The 20,859-nt window shown below is 47.7% G+C and overlaps 1 protein-coding gene and 1 long non-coding RNA gene across 6 annotated transcripts in view; one reads left to right on the forward strand and one right to left on the reverse strand.

The window, feature by feature from the left end:
- Positions 1-702: 702 nt before the first annotated feature.
- The window catches only part of ILDR2 (immunoglobulin like domain containing receptor 2), a 37,246-nt gene continuing 17,089 nt past the window's right edge, over positions 703-20,859 (forward strand). For 2 of the 5 annotated variants that reach the window (XM_068180527.1, XM_068180529.1), the window contains exons 1-3: positions 2,852-2,934; positions 9,671-10,003; positions 11,084-11,203. In XM_068180527.1, coding sequence (XP_068036628.1) covers positions 2,874-2,934; positions 9,671-10,003; positions 11,084-11,203 — 514 coding nt within the window. In that variant the 5' untranslated portion in view covers positions 2,852-2,873. Of the gene's footprint in view, positions 862-2,851; positions 2,935-9,670; positions 10,004-11,083; positions 11,204-20,859 lie in introns of those variants that run through there. The other 3 variants (XM_068180526.1, XM_068180528.1, XM_068180530.1) reach the window with 2 other exon arrangements.
- On the reverse strand, positions 9,657-19,306 carry LOC137468654 (uncharacterized). The gene is made up of 2 exons (XR_010996083.1): positions 18,028-19,306; positions 9,657-11,918 (listed from the first exon to the last, which is right to left on the reverse strand). It is a non-coding gene; the product is annotated as an uncharacterized lncRNA (long non-coding RNA).

Here is a 20,859-nt window from a genome sequence, read left to right on the forward strand (position 1 = left end):
TACAGTTAATGTGTATCCAACTGGGTTTGCTGCGGCCAGGACCATTTAATTTCTAAGCAACATCCATATTCTAAAATGTCATTTAAGGCTGTATGTGACCCCTTTCTCACAAAAAAAAATCCAAACAAACAAACAAACAAAACCCACCTCAACAAACCAAAACCAAACAAAATTCCTATCCCTTTCCAGTATCGTGTTAGCACGAAAACTTTACACCCCGCAACTCGGCTGCCCATTGTTAAGAGACAGAACACCTCCTCATCTAAAATTATACTCCTTTATCTAAAATTACAATAATTAGTTGCTGTGCCCGTGCTGGAAGTGGAAACCCCAGGGAAATTTAGAACAGGAACCGTCTACGCTCATTTCCCAAGGTGTACATTTGGCTAATGTGGGGAGGACAGATGATCGGCGGGGACATTTTCAAGCGCTTACTAGAGAAGTTGTAAGAACCCCGCTAAGAAGCGGCAATGCCGGGGGCTGAAGGAGTTGCAGAGGGACGTGCCGGGGTGCCCGTAGGCTGAGGAGCGGCAGAGGCAACCGAAACGCGCCTTTGCCGGAGGGAGGGAGGGCGGGAAGACAAGCAGTTTCGGGAAGGCGCGTCCCCCTCCCCTCTCCGCCGCCGCCCCCCGCCCGAGCCCGGACAGCGGCGGGGGCGGCCTCGGGGAGCCGGCCCGGGGGAGGAGCGGAGCGGAGCGGAGCCACACGGCGCGCCCGCTCCGCCAGCCCGGCCGGCTCTGCGGGGAGGCGGCTGCCCGAGCGGGGCCGCCCCCGCGCCTCTCCCGCCGCCCCGCGCCGCCTGGACCACTGGGAAGATGGATGGGCACGTCCTGGGATGGATCGTCCTGCTGTGGATCGCAGGTAGGGCCGCGGGCGGGGGCACGGGTGGCTCGGTGGCCCCGACGTCCCCACGCTGTGCCCAGCCCGCCGGGCTCCGCGGCTTTTTCTGAGGGCGAAAACTGGGGGGGGTGGGGGGGTGGTGGTTTGGGGAGATGCTTCGGAGGGAGCCGGCCTGGGGCCGGCAGCTGCTCGGGGGCGTCCCGCGGTGCAGTTTGCGGAGACTTCGCGGAGAGGGCTGGGAATGGGGGTGGGGGGCAGCCGGTGCCTCCGGCCCGGCCGGGGCGCGGGGCAGGTCCGAGCGGCCCCCGGCGCTTCTCTTCTCTTCTCTCCGCGTGGTCCCGGCGGCGCTTGGGCCCCCGCTCGCCGCGGGGGAGAGAGAGCGCTCGTCTCGGGCAAGGGGCAGCCGGCCCGGGGCTATTCGAGTGTCCTTGGCCGCGGTGCGGGAGGGATGGCGACGAACCCCCGGCTCCCCCCGCCCGCCCGTGCCGTGCCGGGAACAATTGCAGGAACTTCTCCTTTACCCGGTGTCCTGCCCGCACATGCCGTCTCAACAGAGGTGTGAGAGGAGGGGGCTGCCCTGCTTCTGCCCCGTCTTCCAGAGGGCAGAATTCTAGGGGGGCCTTCCTCGTGACGGTGCAGTTGCGCCCAGGCCTTCGCGAGCGCAGGACGGGATTGCCCCCCAGCCCAGCTCGCCGCCCACCCCTCACCTCGCCGGCTCCCGAAAAGGTCGGGCAAGTCCTCCCCCCAGGGCAGGGGGAGGGGAGCCGGAGAGACGAGCAGAGAGGGCTCAGTGGTGGGGAGAGGGCAGGGGGGACAAGCTGAAAAGGGGCTGGGTCTGAGAGCTGGGCAGCGAGGAAAGGAGAGGGAATGGATTACAGCAGGGTAAGAGCGGCGGGGCAGCCGGGAACCGGAGAGAAAGAGAAAGCCGTGTCAGGTCAGGAGCAAGATCTGCCTCCTGTGAGCCGGTGCAGCAACCAAGCACAGGCAGGAGCAGCAGGCTATAGGAAAAGCTGCAGTAGGATGACTTAGCCAAGGATCCTTGTTAGCCAGGCAGGCTGGTTACAGGCTGAAAGAAGAAACAGACATACTTGGGTTGACATATATTTCCCACTGTCACCTATGTATCCCACAAGAAAGACCTCAGCCTCTTCCCTCTTCCTATTCAGATTTAGGATTCACAAGCAGTAAATTCGGCTTTTTAGTCATAACACCTCTCTCCCACCACCCACCCACCCCTTTCCTTGCATTTTCACTCTGAGTCATCCTCAACACCGGTGCCTGCCTACTGCTCCCTTCCAGGGTTTCACGGCCTCATCTGGGGCTTCAGCAGCTTCCAGCTCATTCTCCCTTCTTTCTCTCCCTTCCTCCTTCCCTGTCATTTGGCTGCTTCCAAATGTATCCCACTTCAGTGAGTTGGTCTGGAGTGCCAGCGCACCCACAGCTGCCCCTCCTTTCGTACTATCTACAGTAGTGTGCTGATAAATAGCATCCAAGGACCAGCAAAGGAGAACAGGGTGTAGCTAATGTACATGTAATGTAATGACATTACATTCCTCCCTCTTTTTAAAGAGCTTCTTTATCTGGACACGTCAGGCTAATCAGGACTTTTTTATCGAGCTAAAAGACCGGGCTGTTAACACTTTTCTCCTTCCACTGAGGGCAGTTCACGATTCTTGGCAGCGAGCACTGTTTGGAGCATGCAGGGTCAATGCAGAGAGAGAGGTAGGGCTGCAGTGGGAAGACCTTCCAGTTTCCTCTAGCCCTGTGGTTTTGTGACAGGACTGCGTGCTGCTGGTGCTGTGGAGAGCTGGCAGGCACAGGCTTCTGGCAGGCAACAGGTTATCCATAGCTGTGTGCTGAGGGATGGAGGCAGTCAGTGCTCGCCTGCTCCCCTCCAGCCTCCTCCAGCCACTGCTGCCAGCCATAAATCAGGTGCTGATGTCCTTTTTCACAGCCGACAGAAAGCAAATATGCAAAGGTGGGTGAGTGTGTGTTGTATGCACAGAAAAGGAAGAGGGGGCTAGCTAGCAAACATGGATTCAAGATTTTCCTCTCCCCAGTGGCTGTGCAAAGGAATGAAAGGTCTGCATCAAGGTAAGGAGCCCTAATCCAGCCAGAGTGGTACACTCCACTCTGGGGAAGAGTAGTGGGGGTTGGGAGGTGGAGGGGCCAGGGGACAGAGTGCAAGATGGGGAAGAAGCAGGGAGACAAAAGGGAGCACGAAAGAGAAGGCTCTCATTCCCTTCCCTCCCCTCCTCCCTCCTCAAAGTCGGCTGAGAAATTTCTAATCAGCACTTCCAGTCCCTTTCCTCACAGCAGTAATTCATCTCTGTCCTTTGTTTGTCTTTAATTTTTGGCTCTTGCATTTATCTTTTGTTTGGTTTTGCCCGTTGTGAGTTCTTACAGAAATTTCAAAAAATCCTGTGTGAGGTACAATGGATTTAGTTTGGCTTCTCCCCCTCCTGTCTTGCTCTCCCACGTGCCTGAAGCGAGTGTTTTAATAACAACAGCAAATGGATGAAGAGCAGGTCGTTCTTTATTCCTTCCTGTGAGGTCACACAGGTTAAGATATGTGTGGGACCGTGCTCTCATTCTATAAAAAGAAGATACAATTTGCCAAGTATACTTAGTCTCTGTGTAAAGCCTGTTCTTGTAAATTACCATGTGCAGTTGATTCTGGAATGAATCCTCCCCTTGTGTTTACCATTTTCTTATTAATACTGTAATTTCTAATGCATTTGAAACAAGAGCATAGTGCTGTGCTGGTGACTGAACTCCAGTTTTAGTACAGAACAAGCAGATCAAATTTTTCCAGCCTCACAGCTTGGACTAAGCATGGAAAAAATACAATTAGAAGACTGTCCATGTTAAAATGGGATCTTCCTGATAAGTGCTTTTCCACCAGTAATTCAGTACTCAGTCCCTGCATACTTTTGCTGTACCTGTTCTTTCCCAGCCACAGGTCAGGAGGGCAGGCAGAGGGGGCATGCTGGAGCACAGCTGTGTCTTTGCTGTTTCTGGCCAGCTGACCACACTTCTTGGGAAGGCAGGGAAATGGTCGGACTCTTTTACTTGTCTTGATTTAAAGTGTTCATCTGACTTCCCTTGCCTGGCTTCACAGAGCATAGCAAGTGTAGCATAACTGGGAAGAAATCTCATGTTTTTCTTACTTTTTATTCCTGTGAGGTCACCTTGAGTGAGACTGGCAGCAGTGGAAATCCCAATGCCATCCCAAGGACGGGTATTATGGCTTGGTGTTACAAGGCTTGGAGGGATTCTTCACATTTCTTTTGCTTTGTTCTCAGGCTTCTGATGAGCGATATTTCTGGGAATGATTTCTGGGATGCTGAACCAGGTCTAGATCAGTAGGCATCTGACAACTGTAGCAGGTTTCAGACAGCAGTAAGACAGGGTGGGTTTGATCTGGTGGCCAGAGCTGAGATAATTCACCTGAGAACATCAAGGGTGACTGTTGTATATGTGTGAAAGGGGCTGTGGTAAAGGAGTGTAAGGAGCACAGGGAAGCTGATGAAGAGAATGAAGTGAGGAGCAAGGGGTGCCTGGGAAGAACACCACAGAGAATGGGTAAGAGCAAGGAATAATCCAATGCCTACTGTAGTCATTTTGCACAGCCTGGGATGTCCTATATGGAGTGTTTTTGTGTCGAGGCTCTGTGCTGTGAGTGCTGGCTGTGCAGGGCCAAGCTCTTCTGCAGCTGCTTTGGGTTTTCCCCTTTCCAGGTTAAGTAGTTGGAGAGCTGAAATTCTTGGTTTTGCTATGGAGCTGTTGAAAACAGAACCATGCTTTCAGCTCAGCTGCAGCTGGCTTGTTCAGGCATTGGTTTCTTGCTTCCAAAAAAAGTTGACAATTAGTGGTCAATTGCTAAGAACACAAGTCTGATCGGAACCAGACCAAGGCGTCCAATTAATTTCCCATAAACACTAGCCATAATCTGATGGTGATGGCTTTTGCTGATAAACTGCATGGATTGGATGTAGTCCAACATGAGTAGGCAAAAACCTGTTCAATACAATCTCAGTGATCCACTGGCTTGCCATTCATCTGTTTGCACATCTCTTTATAATTTCTGACCTTCTGGTCTCAAAGCCCATAGCTTCCTGATTCAAGCTTGATCCACATATGAAAGTATGAATGGTGTACCAGTATTCAGCAGTGGGGGAGAGAGAGGACTTTGAAATGATACATAATATCCAAGATGCCAAAACCAACGATACTTTTGCCCAACAGTTTATTTTATTTGGAAAGTGGTGTAAGTTACCCTAAGGGCACTGTCGCTTACCAGTGAACAGATGCTTTTCTGCCAAAGCCCGGAGGTGAAGTCTAGGAGTAGCTTTCCTGAGGTGCCTGGTTCAGGGCCCAGTGATTTCCATTCTCCTGTGTGCACAACTGCCATTCCTGTGGCATTCCATGTAAAGGTACATGAAAATGGAGGATGCAATTTTTGTAGTTTTGTAGAATCAGCTGTACTACCTCAGGCAAGCAGTAGCATGAGCCAAATAATTGCAAAGAAAGAGAAGAGATACATGCACAGATAGGGAGACCCATGTGACTTGAAGAATAATGTGTGCTGCCTTCCTTCTCTTGGACGTGAGTCTTGTGTATTCCAGAAGGATGCAGCCTGAGACATGTTCTACTGAACAACAGTATTTGGCTTTGCCATTACTTCCAGGGTTTGGTGCTTCAGATCAATTTTATTCTAACTACATGATATTTAAGGTCCCCTCCAACCCAAACCATTCTGTGATTCTGTTCCTGGAGGCTGTGTAATGAAGTTAAATCTTCCTGGGATTCGTTTCATCTCAGGGAGGCATAGGCTTCTCTGGATGTCAGTGGCAAACCAAAAGCCTCAGTTATCACCTCTCAATTGCCTTCTCTCTTGCTCAGGGAAGGCGCTTAGGAAGATCAGGCACACAAGGCTCAAACCCGCCCTTACAAATATCCCCTCTGTAATCGCTTCCTGGAATTTTCTTTAATCACCAGTGAAAAGTATTAGTGGTAGCTTGTGTGTAGTGTTGATTGCATAGTTTGAATGCATAATCTGAGGATAGCTCAGGAAAGGAATCAGAGCAAGGAGACAAATGCACATTGCCAATTAAAACAGACAAACCCCATACAATTATGTTTCGGAAGTGTGATTATTTTTAAGCTCTTTCTCCGGGAGGGTGTGTGTGTATATATTTGTACAGACCCACAAAACCATGGATTCTTTTTATTTTCTAAGAGAAAGGATAACAGTGTTTATAAGATGCAATTGATTAATATTTTCAGACCTTTTTCTTTGGGTTTAGGAGAGCAAGAAGGGAGGAAAGCAAAACAGTCATGTAGTCATGAAATTCCCAGGAGCTAGATTTTATTCTTGTTGAACTTGAAACATTGTGAAATTCACAATGAACAGGTTCCTTCTCTAGAGTGCAGGAATTGCATTTCCGTCATGACTTTGAAGTAAAGGCTAATTTTGCTCTGTCTGCATCAGTCAAAACATAGCACAACACAATTCAGTTTCTTTTTAGTCCTATTTGTATTAAACTAGGGAGCTACCATAGTGCTGTCACTAAGCTTCTCATAATCTTTCACATATTTCACTATTTTTTTTTCTCTGCTGTATTAACAACTCGGAGTTCTGCCCTGTGATACATCTGAGGCTTTTCTTGTGTTGGCTACACTATATTTTGAGGTCAGCGGTTTCTTCTTGAAGTTTAGGAAGTCTTATAATTCCTGTGCCTGGACGTGACTGATCAGTATAAAGCCACCATCTTGTCTTCAGGCAGTCAGACATCCTGGTGGCCTTTTTGGTGGACACTCTTACAGCAGTGACCTACTACATGAATCAATTCCAGCAATTCTTTTTTGGCAGAGGAAATAACAGGTGTATAATTTCCCAATTCAGCCATATATAATTATATATAATTTGACTTAAATAGATCTAAAGTTTCCTCTGTTCCAGTCTCCCAATCTGAGGCACTGTGTTGCTCTTAAATGCTATTCCTGGAAGGAATCCGAAAATAATACTTAAGAAGTTAATAAAGAGCTTGGGATAGGATATAGAAGATGTCAGATAATTTTCTGCGCATCTCCAAAATGCTTTTTGGTAGAAAAATAATTCCTGTATTTTCCCAAAAGCTGCTTTTCTTTTCTTGATATAGACATTCACATGGGGGTAGGGTGGGGAAAGTTAGTCAGATGAGAATTTTCTAAAGCTCAGCTAATCATTTATTAAAGCAGTCCGTGGCTTGCCAAACTCACTAATCTCATTAACAGGGAAGGAGGGCTGTGGTGCATGGTTAGCTGAGAGCACTGTGTTAACTAAGCATCATACTTGGTTCACAAGGGAAAGATGGAAATATTCAGTGTGTCACTGCTTTATCCCTGAAGCTGAGGTAATGTGATGAGTCACTTGATCAGCTCATGCCACATGCTTGGCTTTGGCCTCAGACTCTGAGGGGTCATGGAGCTGCCAGACACAGGTCTGACTGGACCCATTGGTTTTTCAAGGTGTTCTTCATGTTTCCCAGAAAGTGTGAATCTCTGGAGAGGAGAGGATTAGGCATCACCACTTGGTTCACCTTGAGAAGCAAGTGGTGGCGTTCCCTTAGTGCCACATGGCCCCTATGCTTGGTCCCTGGGTAAAGGAAGCTTGGCAGAAATGTGCCAGCTGCCACTTCCTGAATAATCTCTTTGCCTGTGTCTCGGGAAAGTGCAGGAGCTGCCTCATTCCCTGCCTGTCCTGTGGGAGACCTTAGCTGTGCTTGGTGGTACTCTGGAGAACAGCCACACTTCAGTGTTTAGAGTTGGGTCCAGGCACTTCTGGCAAAACTGATAACCTCCTGTGCCACTTCCACATGGCACAAGGACAATGTGCACGGTGTCCTGCATTCATTATATGAATAATATAGCATTTGCCAGAGCACCCTTGTGCTCATAGTAGTCCCCAAGGTCCAATCCTGCCTAGATCAGTAACTGTTAGTATCAGTGACCACCTTGCCTCTCTGAAATAAGCATTTCCCTAGGTTCTGTCCATGCTGTCTTTTCCTCTCCAACTGGGATTTATAGACTTCATTGTGCTTTACAGTTCACTGCAGACAGTGTATCACTGCAGACAGTGATAACTTGTTGAATTTAATATTCACTGTTTTATTAGCCTCTTCACTTTCCTTTGGTTCTGAATCCTGAACATGCAATCTCTGCTCACTCTTGCTTTTCAGGTCTCCAGCTGTCTCCAGCTTGACCTTGTCTCTTCATGCCTGCTGTTATACAGTTGATGCATTTATTGCTCTCTGCTTCAAGCTCCAGTGCTTTAGTCTATGCCTTTCCCCCCTCCATTCTAAAGATATCTCCTGTCATTTCACTTTCTTTTGCCAATTTCCATCTCCTTTTCATCTCTGCTTTCTGGAGTAGGTGGGTTATTTTTGCTGACTCCATTTCCTCTCTTCTCTACATTATTTCTGAATCTCCTGCAACCTGACTGCAGCCCTTTGTACTCATTTTGACCTGGGCTGAGACTCCTCCAGCTTCTTCCAACTGAATGCAAGCTTCCTGATTGTCATCCTCCTTATCATCCTGCTTCTTATATTTGCTCTGATACTTTATCCTTACTCTTTTTTTCCCTCTTTCTTGCATTTTCTCTTCTTTTCTACTGCTTCTTGATATCTCTTTGTCCTCAGTCTTTTCATTCCTCACTAACCTTCTCCAAGTCCACCAGTCCCTTCTGCAGATGTGTACGCTTTCTCTTCTCCTTTGTTGTCTTGAATGTTTCCTTGTATTTCCTCTTTTTCCCTGTTTCCCTGTGTATTCCCTCTTTTCCACCTGCTCTGGGTGAGGTGTGTGGTAGCACCAGCATTTTCCATACTGAACCTGATTCCCTTTTTCCAGTTTTAATGTGAGTGCTCTCAGACATTGCTGCCTGCAGCACAAGGAGGGAAGCAACGAAGGGCATGCGGGGGAGTTTTGGCCATATCCCTGTGGCTAGATGGAGTGCCTCACTCTCTAGAAGGTTGACATTGCTCACTGACTTTTTCTCAGCTACACAGGGCTGTAACAGCAGTCCCCTGCATCTTCTTAATGCATCAGGTCTTAATGCATCAGGTCCAGGCTGCAGCTCTCCTGTCAGCTGCTAGATAAACATTACATGTTGAGATCCCTCTCCTCCCTGGGAATGTGTAAAACTTGAGAGTTTGGGCCCTTTTTCTCCACACCTCCCACATGGACCAATTTGTCTCAGTGCTACTTGCCAGCCCTGGGAAGAGCTCTGTGATTTGGATCCACTCCTTTGTGCATCTCTGGAGTTTGGCAAAGCAGGCAGCACTAACTGGGCACCAGTGCAGAATGTGCTGGTCCACGCACTGTGTGTTGCCTGACTTGTAAAGAGGAGGTGTGATGCCACTGAAATGGGGAGGGAGGTGACTTATTCTGCAGTGGGATTGTCATGAACTCAGGATCTGGCCTCTTGGCTGACCTGCTGTACAAGTGGAGCATGGCCATCCCTAAAATACCTCTTCCTTATGTTTGAACCTGCCTCAGAAGCTGTGAATCATCACACCATTGTGTTAGGGCTTCTATAGCATAAGGATGCTACCTTTGAGCCTTCAGCCCCATAATTCTGTATTTTTCTTTGTGACTTTAAGCTATGAAAAAGCAAACTTATTTTTGCTGCCAACATCCGTGCTTACATACATTAAGGAGTGTTGCACCCTAGCACCTGAAACAGATGGACAATTTTATCTATGTGGGGAGAAAGATGCTGTGATAAAATGCAGTAGCTCCCTCTTCAAGCAGTGCCAAGGCATATGATACTCATGTTTTTGTCTTCTAGCTGAGGTGGAAGGCTTGCAGGTCACTGTGCCAGAGAAGAAGAAGGTGGCCATGTTATTTCAGCCTGCTCTGCTTCGCTGCCATTTCTCTACTTCTTCCACCCAACCAGCTGTGGTACAGTGGAGGTACAAATCCTACTGCCAGGACCGGATGGGAGAAGCTCTGGGTATGGTGACTTCTGGTTTGCAAACAATGAGCAAGAGGAACCTGGACTGGGATCCCTACCTGGACTGTGTGGACAGCAGGAGGACAGTCCGTGTCGTGGCCTCCAAGCAGGGATCTGCCGTCACCATAGGAGACTTCTATAAGGAAAGAGACGTCAGCATTGTGCATGGTAACTCTCCTACCCCGGTGATGCTTGGTGGGGGCTGGAATGGACCCTCAGCAATTTGGGATATTGGAGTCTGGCAGTAATTGTTCACTTGACTCCCTCAGAAAAGGCTGTGGGAAGGGAACTGTTGTAAGTCAGACATTTAGGATTCAGCCAACCAATCCTAGATCCAAATGTAATTTACTTTGGCACTTCCCTTTAATTTACTCCATGTAGGTCTTCAAATACAGTATCCTTCTTTCCCTTCCATGAAGTGGAAGCTTTTTTTACTGACTTCTGCATATTGCTGTGTATATAGATTTTCCTTAGCAAAGTGGTGGCAGCAAGAGATACAAATTCAGTCTCTGCGGGATAGGTTTTTCTTCCTTGTAAATGCCACTGATGTTTTCCTAATTCTGAAATACCAAGATTATCCTACACCTCATGTTTGTTCAGCCACAGACTTCACCAGCTTACTCTGTCATGAACCTAAAACTACACAGCTTTGGGCAGAGTGAAAGGAAGAGATTTCTGTGGGTTGAAGTCAGGTTGGGTGGAGATGAGGGATGGCAAGGTCCTTAACATTTTTGTCTGGAAGGCTGTGTGAGAGACCTTGTCCCTCGGAAGTACAAGGTGTCTGATTGACTGGGGAGACCACCTAGCCAGAAGTGGAGACTCCTTGGTGTGAAAAGCGTGTGATCAGCCTCACAAGAGGAAGTGTTTTCCTTTGTCTCTGTATAACCTCTTCGCAAATGACTGAGGTGCTGTAGAGGACACACTGTCTAAGCCCTTCTTCCATGACATGAATAGTGTTGGGACCTTGCCCTAGGTGACAGGAAGGACAGAGAGACATTCATGACCCCTTCTGCTCTGGGCACTTGCAGGGTGAGCTGCCTCTGCAGCATTATCTGTTTTCCCACCTACAGCCAGAAGTCCTGACTGCTTGTTTTTTTTCCTGAATATTGTGATATTCTGGATAAGGTTAACCCTTCTTCTTAGAAAGGAAATGGATTTGGGACACAGAGATGGACCCAGTGCATTCAACACTCCATTCTTCCTGTAAGTGTTGGAGAGAAAACCTGACTTTTCTTTTTTGCCTTCCAGATGCAGACCTGCAAATCGGGAAGTTGATGTGGGGAGACAGTGGCCTCTATTACTGCCTTATTATCACACCTGATGATGTGGAGGGCAAGAATGAAGAATCAGTGGAGCTGCTTGTTCTTGGTGAGGCCTCTTGTTGGGCTGCTTTTTCAGCAGATACCTGATGCATCTTTCCTCCTTGCCGTCTCTCCATCCCCATGCACTGTATTACTATGGGTGTAAGAGCTATGTAAAACAGTCCCTGCAGCACTGTCACCATTGCCTTGCACCTTGTGCAGTCATTCACACCTAGGCAAAGTGGGTGGCAAATGCTACCAAACCAGAATAGTAATGTTTACACCCACACTGCTCACACATTACACAGGCGTAAATGACTGCAGAGAATGTGGGGCTATGGAAAGGCAGAACCCTTGTTTTTAAGGGATAAAACAAAAAACCTGCCGCAAAATGAGCACTTGAGACAGAGTCTTTTAACAGCAGACACCCAGAAGACATCAGATCCTGTGATTTTTGCAGTCCTCATCCCACTCTTCTGACCTGTGAGGCTGTCAAGAAGCACTGTGTTGAATGTGTCAGTTTGGGAGATTTTTTTTTGTGCCAGATGACACTTGTCCAGTTAGAGGTGCAGTTTCACAGTCATCCTAATCAGGCCTGACCTGGTACTGCCACTAATAGGACCTACCCTCTCTGTGGTGCGTGTGCTTGGCTCTTTTTCTGTTAAGTTCCTTTGAGCAGTGTGCTGAGCAGGATCGGTTTCTTCCCTATTTGCAGGGTTTGCTTTCAGTGGTGGCTTCCATGATACAGCTCACTGTAAAGATCAGAAAAGCAGCCATTCCAGCTAGAGGAGAAAAGCAGAGTGGAATGGGCCTTTCAGGGGCTTTTGTTGACATGCCTGGAGCCAGCTGTAGAACTTCAACCCTAGATGCCCCAGGAGACCAAGCTGAGTTTTTCCCAACTTACCTTAAGACCTCACCATGGCTCTTGTGTGTGAAGATCTGTGCCTCCTGTGATGGAAATATGAAAAAGCTTGGGTTGCTAGTGTGTAGGTGATCTGTGGAGGTGTACAATAGAACACATCTGTCAAGCGTTCCCTTGATGTCCTGCCAAAGGTCAGAGTTTAATTGGTGTTTATATTTGGAGCTGTAGTTGTCATCACCAAGTAAACCAGACTGAATGGGTGAGTGGCTGTCACAGTGCCATTGCCTCTCCTCACCCCTTTAATGTCAGCCAAACAATGGACAGTTGGAGTGGAAGGTCAGTCTGGTCACTCCAGAAAACAGTGTCACACGCCTGTGTAAATCCACAGTGTGACTTTGTTATCATCTGCCACTTAGTAACATGCCCAGGATCAACCTGTGTGAGTTCAGGTGAGGTTATCTTTAGCAGGTGGCAGTGGTAGCTGTTAAAATCCTCTTCTGAGGTTCTGTGTCTCTGTAGTGATGAGCTGCTGAATTTTTATCCCTTTTTCACCTTCCTGTCTAGGATTTGGTGTCTTCCTCTTGTGTAGCTACAACTGTGCTCAGACACCAGTGATGAAATAGTACCATGGTAACAGGAAGAATTGGTTTTTCAGTGTGTACAGAAGACTGTGGGGAGAAAACACAGAAATCCCCTCCTCTGGAGCTGGTTTGATGTCTCTGCCCCCAATTCCTTGTGGTTATGTTGGGGGACACATGTAGTTTAGGCTGCATCACCCTTGAGCAGATCTGCTTTTCTGTTCCGCCTCAGGGTCTGACCTTGCCCTTTATGCAGTTCTCTGCCAAGTTTGGCAGCAGCATGAAAGCAGACTTGTCGTGGGCTTCCTTCTGCCTCATGCTGTTAGGCAGCTTCTGTATATTGCATTTCCTGTGTAGAGGCTACATTCCAGCTTTTGGTGCAATTCCAGGGTTACCTACCTGTTTTCCTCCTTCCCTCTCTTCCCCTTCCCACCTTTTTCTTTTCCTTCTGCCTTTGCTGTTATTTTTTCTTTGTTTTCCTTTATCTCTCCCTATTGATGGCTAAACGATGAAGCAGCCAGTGATGAAAATACCATTCCTTAATACTCTGCATATTCTGGGATATTTTTTGTACCCATTGCTTGGAGGGAGACACTGAATACAGATATAGGTTGTATCAATTTTACAGTCCTAGGGGACGTGTGGTAAAAGGGTTTTGTTTGCTGTTCTGCTGCTCTTTAGGTGGAACCCAGACTCCCTGTTAGAGAGGTTGGAGCAGCAGAGGGATAGTGTGTGAGAGAAGTTACAATTCCCAGAGCACAATGCTGTTTGCTCCTTGTTGACAGTGGTCTCTCAGATACAACTTACATTGCTTATTTTGGGGTTGCTGCCTGATTTCAGCATAAATTAGAATTTTGAATAGAGCAGAGGTTCTACCACTCACGTTATCTTGGGGTGACAGAAAATTCACAATGGAAACGGAAATAGGAAAATATCCATTCTATTGGTTTCATATTAATGCCAGGATGAATGGGCAGTTTAATATCATGTTGAAATCATGAAAGGACTGAGAAGCAAAAATGGTAGCTATCATACTAATAGCATCAATAAATTAATGGAAGTTTGTTTAGCTAAAAGTGCAGGGTCCTGCTTTTATACAGCGAATCATACCATGAAAAAATGATCAAAAGGCACTTTATCACGACTTAGAGCAAAATCTAAAACCTGGGCAAATTACAAAGTATTTCCTTTTTTCTTAGGGAAGTGATCGAAGAGATCTTCAGTGGCCTCTTAAGTAGCCAGGGAGCTTGGGTCATGATGGGATTGCATGTGGGGTTTTGTTACCTGGATGTGTCATGTTGACACACTGAATTGCTGGTCAACTCTGGGTAGCATCAGAGAATCCCATGTGCTGTCCTCATGTCACGCTTATTTTAGAAAAACAAAATAGCATTTATTTATATCAATTTGTGCTCAGCAAAGCTGATAGGATTTGGAAAGCATACCTGATGTTAGGCATGTGCTTATTATGTTCTTTGCTGAAAAGACCTTTCAGTGTCTTTTGCTTAGTCAGGGACTTTAATCTTCTCTAAGGGAATCAGTACCGGTGAGGGAAGAGAAGTGGCAACCTCTGTCTCAGAAACACAACAGATTGGTGGTGAACCTCCTCTAGAGTAAGGAGAGAATTTAAATTAAAAAAAATACTATTACACATATATTATATTTTAAAAATATATTTGAGACCTTATCCTTTGCAACTGTCTGAAAGGAGGTTGTAGCGAGGTGGGGGCTCATCCTCAAGCTGTGCTGGGAGGGGTTCAGGTTGGACATGAGAAGGAATTTCTTCACAGAAAGGTTGGTTAAACATTGGAATGCACTGCCCAGGGAGGTGTTGAAATCACTGTCTCTAAGGTGCTTAAGGAAAGACTGGATGTGGCACTCTGTTCTATGGTCTGGTGGTGTTTGGTCACAGGTTGGGCTTGATGATCTCAGAGGTCTTTTCCAACCTAAAATTTTCTGTGATTCTCTGGTATATGTGAATTTTGATGGCATTTGGAATCTCCAAACAGGATGTAGTGTGCTGGAAACTGTATGAACTGTGCTTCTGCTGCAGACTAGTGCAGAACTTAAAATTCCACAGCAGGAATCAAGTAATACTCCTGGCACTCCTGTGTTTTTTTAGAAAAGGAGAACCTTTGCTGCACTAATGAATCCCTTTGAAACTTTATTTTTTAAACTTTTTAATGTGATTGGATCTAAAAGACTGAATCCTTAATTGAAGAAAAGTCTACATTTCTGTCATAGTAGCTGGCAGCTAATGTCCTGCTTGAAACACAGACAGTGCTATTAATCATATTGTTATTTGTAGCCCCTGTGTATTGCTTTTTTATATGAGAATGTCAATGCGCTTCAGTAAAATAATTCATTGCAGCCTTTCTGAAGGGAACTGCACGTGTACCAGTGCAGGGATGCAGTGTGCCTGGAGTAACCTTCAAACCAGAAGTACAGTGCAGTGTCAGTGTCATTCTGGCTTTGTGTCACCAGCTCACATCAGGAAGCAGTCCAGCTTCATTGCATGGCCTTGCATATACCCCAATAAGCCTTCCCAAGAGCCAGAATTTACTAACCGGGTGCAGGGACCTATGGAAGCTGCCACACTGCTCCCTTCCCAAGCTGGAATGGCTACAGAGCAGTGCCTGTACATAGAGTTCAGCACAACTGGGCACCCTGGAACACATAGGTCTGTGCAAGCTTGGTGATGTTTGCATTCTGAGATTTTACATAGCTTAGACATTCTTTCACAAAACTCCATTCCCCAGGAGTTTCTGGAAGAGGCCAGAAAGTACTCCACTAATGCCAGTTGTTGGTTTGATGCTTTGGTTAGTGATCCGTGCACTTTGCTAGACAGATATTGCCAGCTTTCTTTTCCATCCAGTTCAGCAGCTAATTTTACATAAACCGCGTATCAGTGAAATATTATTTGATGGTTAATCACAGAATCATAGAATCATTAAGGTTGGAGAAGACCTTCAAGGTCACTGAGTTCAACTTTTGATTGAAGACTACAATCTCAATGAAACAGTAGCACGAAGTACCAGATCCAGTTGTTTCTTGAACACTTCCAGGGATGATGACTCCAACACTTTCCTGAGCAGCCCAGGGAGCCCATTCCAGTGCTTAACCACCCTTTCAGTGACAAAATTCTTCCTGATGTCCAACCTGAAGCTGTCCTGGCACAGCTTGAGGCCATTTCCTCTCATCCTGTCACTTCTTCCCTGGGAGCAGACATCAACCCATCTTTCCACACCCTCCTTTCAGGCAGTTGTAGAGAGTGGTAAGGTCCCTGCTGAGCCTCCTTTACTCCAGGTTAAATACCCTCAGTCACTCCTGATCAGACTTGTGCTCCAGACCCTTCCCCAGCTCTGTTCCCTTATCTGGACTCACTCCAACCCCTCAATGCCTTCCTCAGAGTGAGGGGCCCAAACATAAACACAGGGCTTGAGGGGCCTCACCAATGCTGAGTACAGGGGACAATCACTGCCCTGCTCCTGCTGGTCACACTATTCCTGATCCAAACCAGGATGCCATTGGCCTCCTTCCCCACCTGGGCACACTCTAGCTGATGTTCAGCTGCTGTTGACCAGCACCCCAGGTCTTCTTTCATTGCACAGTTTTCCAGCCACTCTTCCCCAGCCTGTGGCACTTGCAGCTCCTCCAGGAAAATGCTCTGGGAGACACTCCCAAAGGCTTTATTAGGTCCAGGAAGACACATCCACAGTCCTTCTCTCATCCTCTGAGAGGGTCACCTGGTCCTAAAAGGAGGTCAGCTTGGTCAAGGAGGACCTGCTTTTCCTAAACCCATGCTGGATCCTTCTGATCCTCTGGTTGTCCTGTATGTGCCGTGTGGTCACGCTCAAGATCATCTATTCTGTAACCTTCCTGAGCACCAAGGTCAGTCTGACAGACCTGAAATTCCCCAAGTAAGAAGCTGAAGCTTCTCCCATTGTTATGTTTTAAATAACAACAATTAGTACTTGAGGTTTGTGTTAATTTATGGAGACAGTCGGCAACTAACATTGGTAAACTGACATCTTCTGCAGTTTATATAATCAGCCAGTATCCATATAGCCTAAACCCAAAATTTAAAAAGTCTCACACCCATAGTAATAGTAGTAAAGAATGTAAAGTAAAGAATGTAGATACATATACACACAGCATATTGTACAGTAATTAATGTACTAATAGAGACATGTGTTGACTTTCAGAGAGGATAAATCTCCACTGGGACACTTGTGTATGGTGTGCAATGCTAATAAGGCAGTTCTTACTCAGCAAAGTGACTCAATAGCTGGTATAAATATAGCCAGGTTTGGAGTCTCTTCTATGCCAGGAGAGACTGTATAATAAAATTTGACATGATTTCAGAGATTGAAAAGTTCTTGGCAGAATTTTCCCTTGCATGATGTTGGTTTTAGGATTTTGCTCTGATTTGCTGAAAAGCTGCCAGTAGCATCTGAGCCAGTGCTCGGTCACAGGAGTTGGCAGAGTTGTGCTGGTGGCCTTGTGTTGGGGATGTGTTGGCCCACATCTCAGCTGGGAAAATGTCTGTGAGCAGCTCCACAGAGAGGGCTCACTGACCTCCAGCTGTGACCAAAGGTGGGTAGTGCCAGCAGGCGAAGGAAGTGATTGGCACACTTCCTCTTAAAAATCCTGGAAAAGTGTTGATGCACTGCCCCAGACCACTGTGCTGCCGCCTTTGCAACCTGCTTCCAGTCCCCCTCATCCTAGCCCAGCCTACTCCTGGTTGTTTATTTCACACTGATTAGAAGTGCTACTTGTTGCCAAGGTTTTTTACCCCTGTTTTCCTCTTTATTTGCCAGCGACAGCCACACGCTGGCTGCTCACAAAGGAGACCGGTGTGATTAAAAGACCGTGGTTACTAAGGTAGCCATGGCAACAAGCCTCCTTGGAGGTCTTTGTTGCCTGCTAAAACTTTGATCTCCGAAAGGGACTGCTGCTATTTCTCTGTCCAATTGAAGAGAAGGACGGGAAGAAAGGATAAAGTTTACTCCAAGCAGAGGGAGCACAGAGGAACACTTTGCAGAGCCATGCTCCCCCAATAAATCTCACAGCAGCTGCCTTGGAAAAGTGTCTGATTTACAAGGGCCACACTTCCTCTCCTGTGCTTTCCAGCCTCTCCTCAGGCCAGTGTCCCTTGCCAGGGGCCTCTTGCTGTGGCATGGCTTGGCAAAGTTTTCCACCACTGAGAAGGAAATAATTCCCGCTGTAGTTGCTGTGTCCTGTGATCCCACTGCAGCAGGTTGGGCTGTGGAAGCAGCCTTCAAACAGGAAAACACTTCAGCAGTTACTGCCATAGTTACCCAATATTTATCACATTTGTGCAACTGCCAGTATTTGCCATGTTCCCGTATTTACCCAATTGCCATGTTTCTGACTGCATCTGCACCTACTTTATTCATGCCACCAGTTCTTTTCAGCTGCACCACTTACCCTAATTATTTTTGTGTCTCTTCTCTGCAGACTCTCTGCTAATTGTGTGCTTGACTCCAGGTCTTCCCTGCTCCGCTGCTATTTGCTCACTGCTCTGTCGTCTGCCTGCCTCCCTGTGTATTAACTCCTGTCCTCGCTGGCCTCTGCTGTGTGTCTGCACCTCTTGGAGCTGCTCTGCATCCCCTCAGCTTTTCCTCTCCCATTCCTCCTCCTGTGCTCTGCCAGTGCAGATGGGGTGCTTGCAAGCTCCATTGCATTTCAAGGCTGGCTGTGGCCTGGGGCGTGTGAGGTGCCTGGTGAGAGGCCACTGTGGGCAGGTAAAACCCTTCAGCAGCATGGTGGGAATAGCGATGGCACATGTCCCAGATCCTTGCAGAATGAGGACAAGCTCCTAGCTCTGACACAGTCACCCAGAACAACCCTGGAAAACAGGGCCATTGTCTATTCCCTCTATTCCCTCTATCCCCTCGGTGGTGGGAGCTTGCACAGAGGACACAAAGCTCTTGCAGGTGGGGACACAGATCTGTGACTCAACAGTGGTGCCCAGCCATGGCTTGGAGTGCCTGCAGCCCTTTCCCAGGTTGGGCAGAGCTGCTGTGCAGATGTGGTGTGGCCAGATGGTCTCTTGGCAGGATGTTTTACTGAATTGTTTCTTCTCCAATTGCTATTTAGCCCCAGCATCCACTTTAAAACTTTCTTGAAAGAAATGAGAGAGAAGGAGGTGAGTTTAAAGCCCATGGAAGGAGCATCCTAGGCATGGAGAGATGGGTGGATGCTGGCCATGGCTGTTCTGACTGCCTTCTGCCTGCTCATACAGCCATGGGTCCAAAAGGACACCTTGCTCTCTGTTTCAGGCAGTGTGTGACCCACCAGGGCACTGCCCTGGGATCCCCTTTGTGGCCACCACCTGGCTCTGAGCTGTGCCCATGTGTGGGCCAGGCTTGCAGAGGGTGGGAGGTGATAGCCAGTGGCAGCGCTGCCCCCCCTGAGCTGCCCTGTCCCTGTGTCCCTGTGCCCGCTGGCAGGACAGGGGGATTTTTGCTCCACTTGTTGCTGGCAGCAGCAGCAGAGGGGAAAAAGTCACCCTCAATGAGGGACAGTGGTGGGAGCCTCCTGTTGCTGGGGCAACCATGGGCAGCCTCAGCCTGTTGTCTTCCCTGAAGGAATGGTGTGGGGAAGGGTTAATCAGGGGATTTATCCAGCCCGGGGCTGGGAGGGGCTGAGCAGTGGAAAGCTGCTGGGGGATGGCAGTCCAGGGGTGGGCATTGTGCTCGCTGGCTGCCAGCTGGGCTGGGCGAGGCAGGCAGAGTTCAGGCTGAGCTGTGGTGGGGTTTGCTGCTGCCTTGGGTCTTTCCAGGCTTTGTGCATCCCTGCTGGGGGCTCTGGGGCCCCCAGGGCTTTGTGAGTCCCCTTGGCAAGGCACGGATGCAAATTCCCCAGGCAAATACTCTGACAAGCCAAGTGAGGCTGCACAAGCAGGGAAGTACTGGCTGCTTGTGGGTAGCACAGAGGAGCTGCTTTGGTTGTCTTTGTTTTTACCAAGTTCTCAGGCACTGTTATATTAAGGGATGCTTTTTCCTTGTTGGACATGTTATTTTTCTTGGAGATCAGAAGGTACTCAGCACTAGCAGGGTTCAAAGCTTTCCAGGTAGGTTCAAAATAAAGCAGGCACCCATTTGTCAATGACCATTTGAGAAGGAGTTTCTGCCGTTTAATGGTGTCATTTCCTTGCCTTTTTTACCACAAATAGAAGCCCTAAATTAGCTATGTACCTCCAGCAATTTGTACAGTGGCATCTGCTCTCACACTAGGACTGCATGTGAGCTTGTGCAGAGGTAATAACACATGGGAGATGAGCTACATGCTCATGTCTGCCCATATTCTGCATGCATGTGGTTCATGTGGGTGCTGTTCACATATGCACAAAAGGCCTGCAAAAGAATTGCATATTGTTTAATCAAAATAAGGGATATACTTAATATGCACGTGGAACATAACATGCTAGTTGTGAGCGGCTTGGACACTGGATCATTCCAGGAAATGGACTGCAAGGGATGTCATGAAACTCTTTGTAAATGTAGATGAAAATGTTGCAGCAAACTGGTGGCAAGAGTCCTCCCTCAAAGTGGTAAATGGGGAGCAGTTATGTGAAGCATCACCATGCTATCTTTTTCTAAGGATTCTGGACCACTTCATCAGGATGGGCGTTCCTGTGAGTACTAGTCAGCTCTGATGAGTTGCAACTGGCTGCAAAGCACTGCCTGTAGCCATGGTATACTCATTATGGCTCCAGCAGGCTTCCTTGTGGATTTTTGATCTCTACAGAGTCTCTGCTGAAGCACTGAGAAAAAACGGATGGTGGGAATTTGATTGTAATAACCTTCAAGGACAGACTAGAGGCCGAGGAACTTGGGATCCAGTTCATCACTGTGTCTGAGTGCTGCGTAGTGCAGGACATGGAGGGCATGTGGGGAGGTTAAAGGTAGCTTTCTACCACTTCTGCTTTGGCTTACCCTTAGCTGCTCCTGTTGTAATGCCCACAATGTGTGTCTCTCTTCAGAGTGCAGCTCTCCCACCATCTGCATGTCTTTTAAAATCCCAGCATGATCCTGGGGCTCTATGGGAGAGTCCACAGCACAGCTGCACTTAGGGCTGTTCTGCCAATGCACAGGTGTGTGTAAATTACAGCTGAGCACTGTGCAGGATGTTGGCTGTGTGCTGGAAATATCCCAGACATTCTGTGCCAAAACAAACAGGCACCAAGCTGCCTTTGGGCTTGGAGTTTGTTAGTTAGTTTGTTTGTATTTGGTTGTAAATTATAAATTGGAAGTA

Source organism: Anomalospiza imberbis, chromosome 2, assembly GCF_031753505.1.
Source record: "Anomalospiza imberbis isolate Cuckoo-Finch-1a 21T00152 chromosome 2, ASM3175350v1, whole genome shotgun sequence".
NCBI lineage: Eukaryota > Metazoa > Chordata > Aves > Passeriformes > Viduidae > Anomalospiza > Anomalospiza imberbis.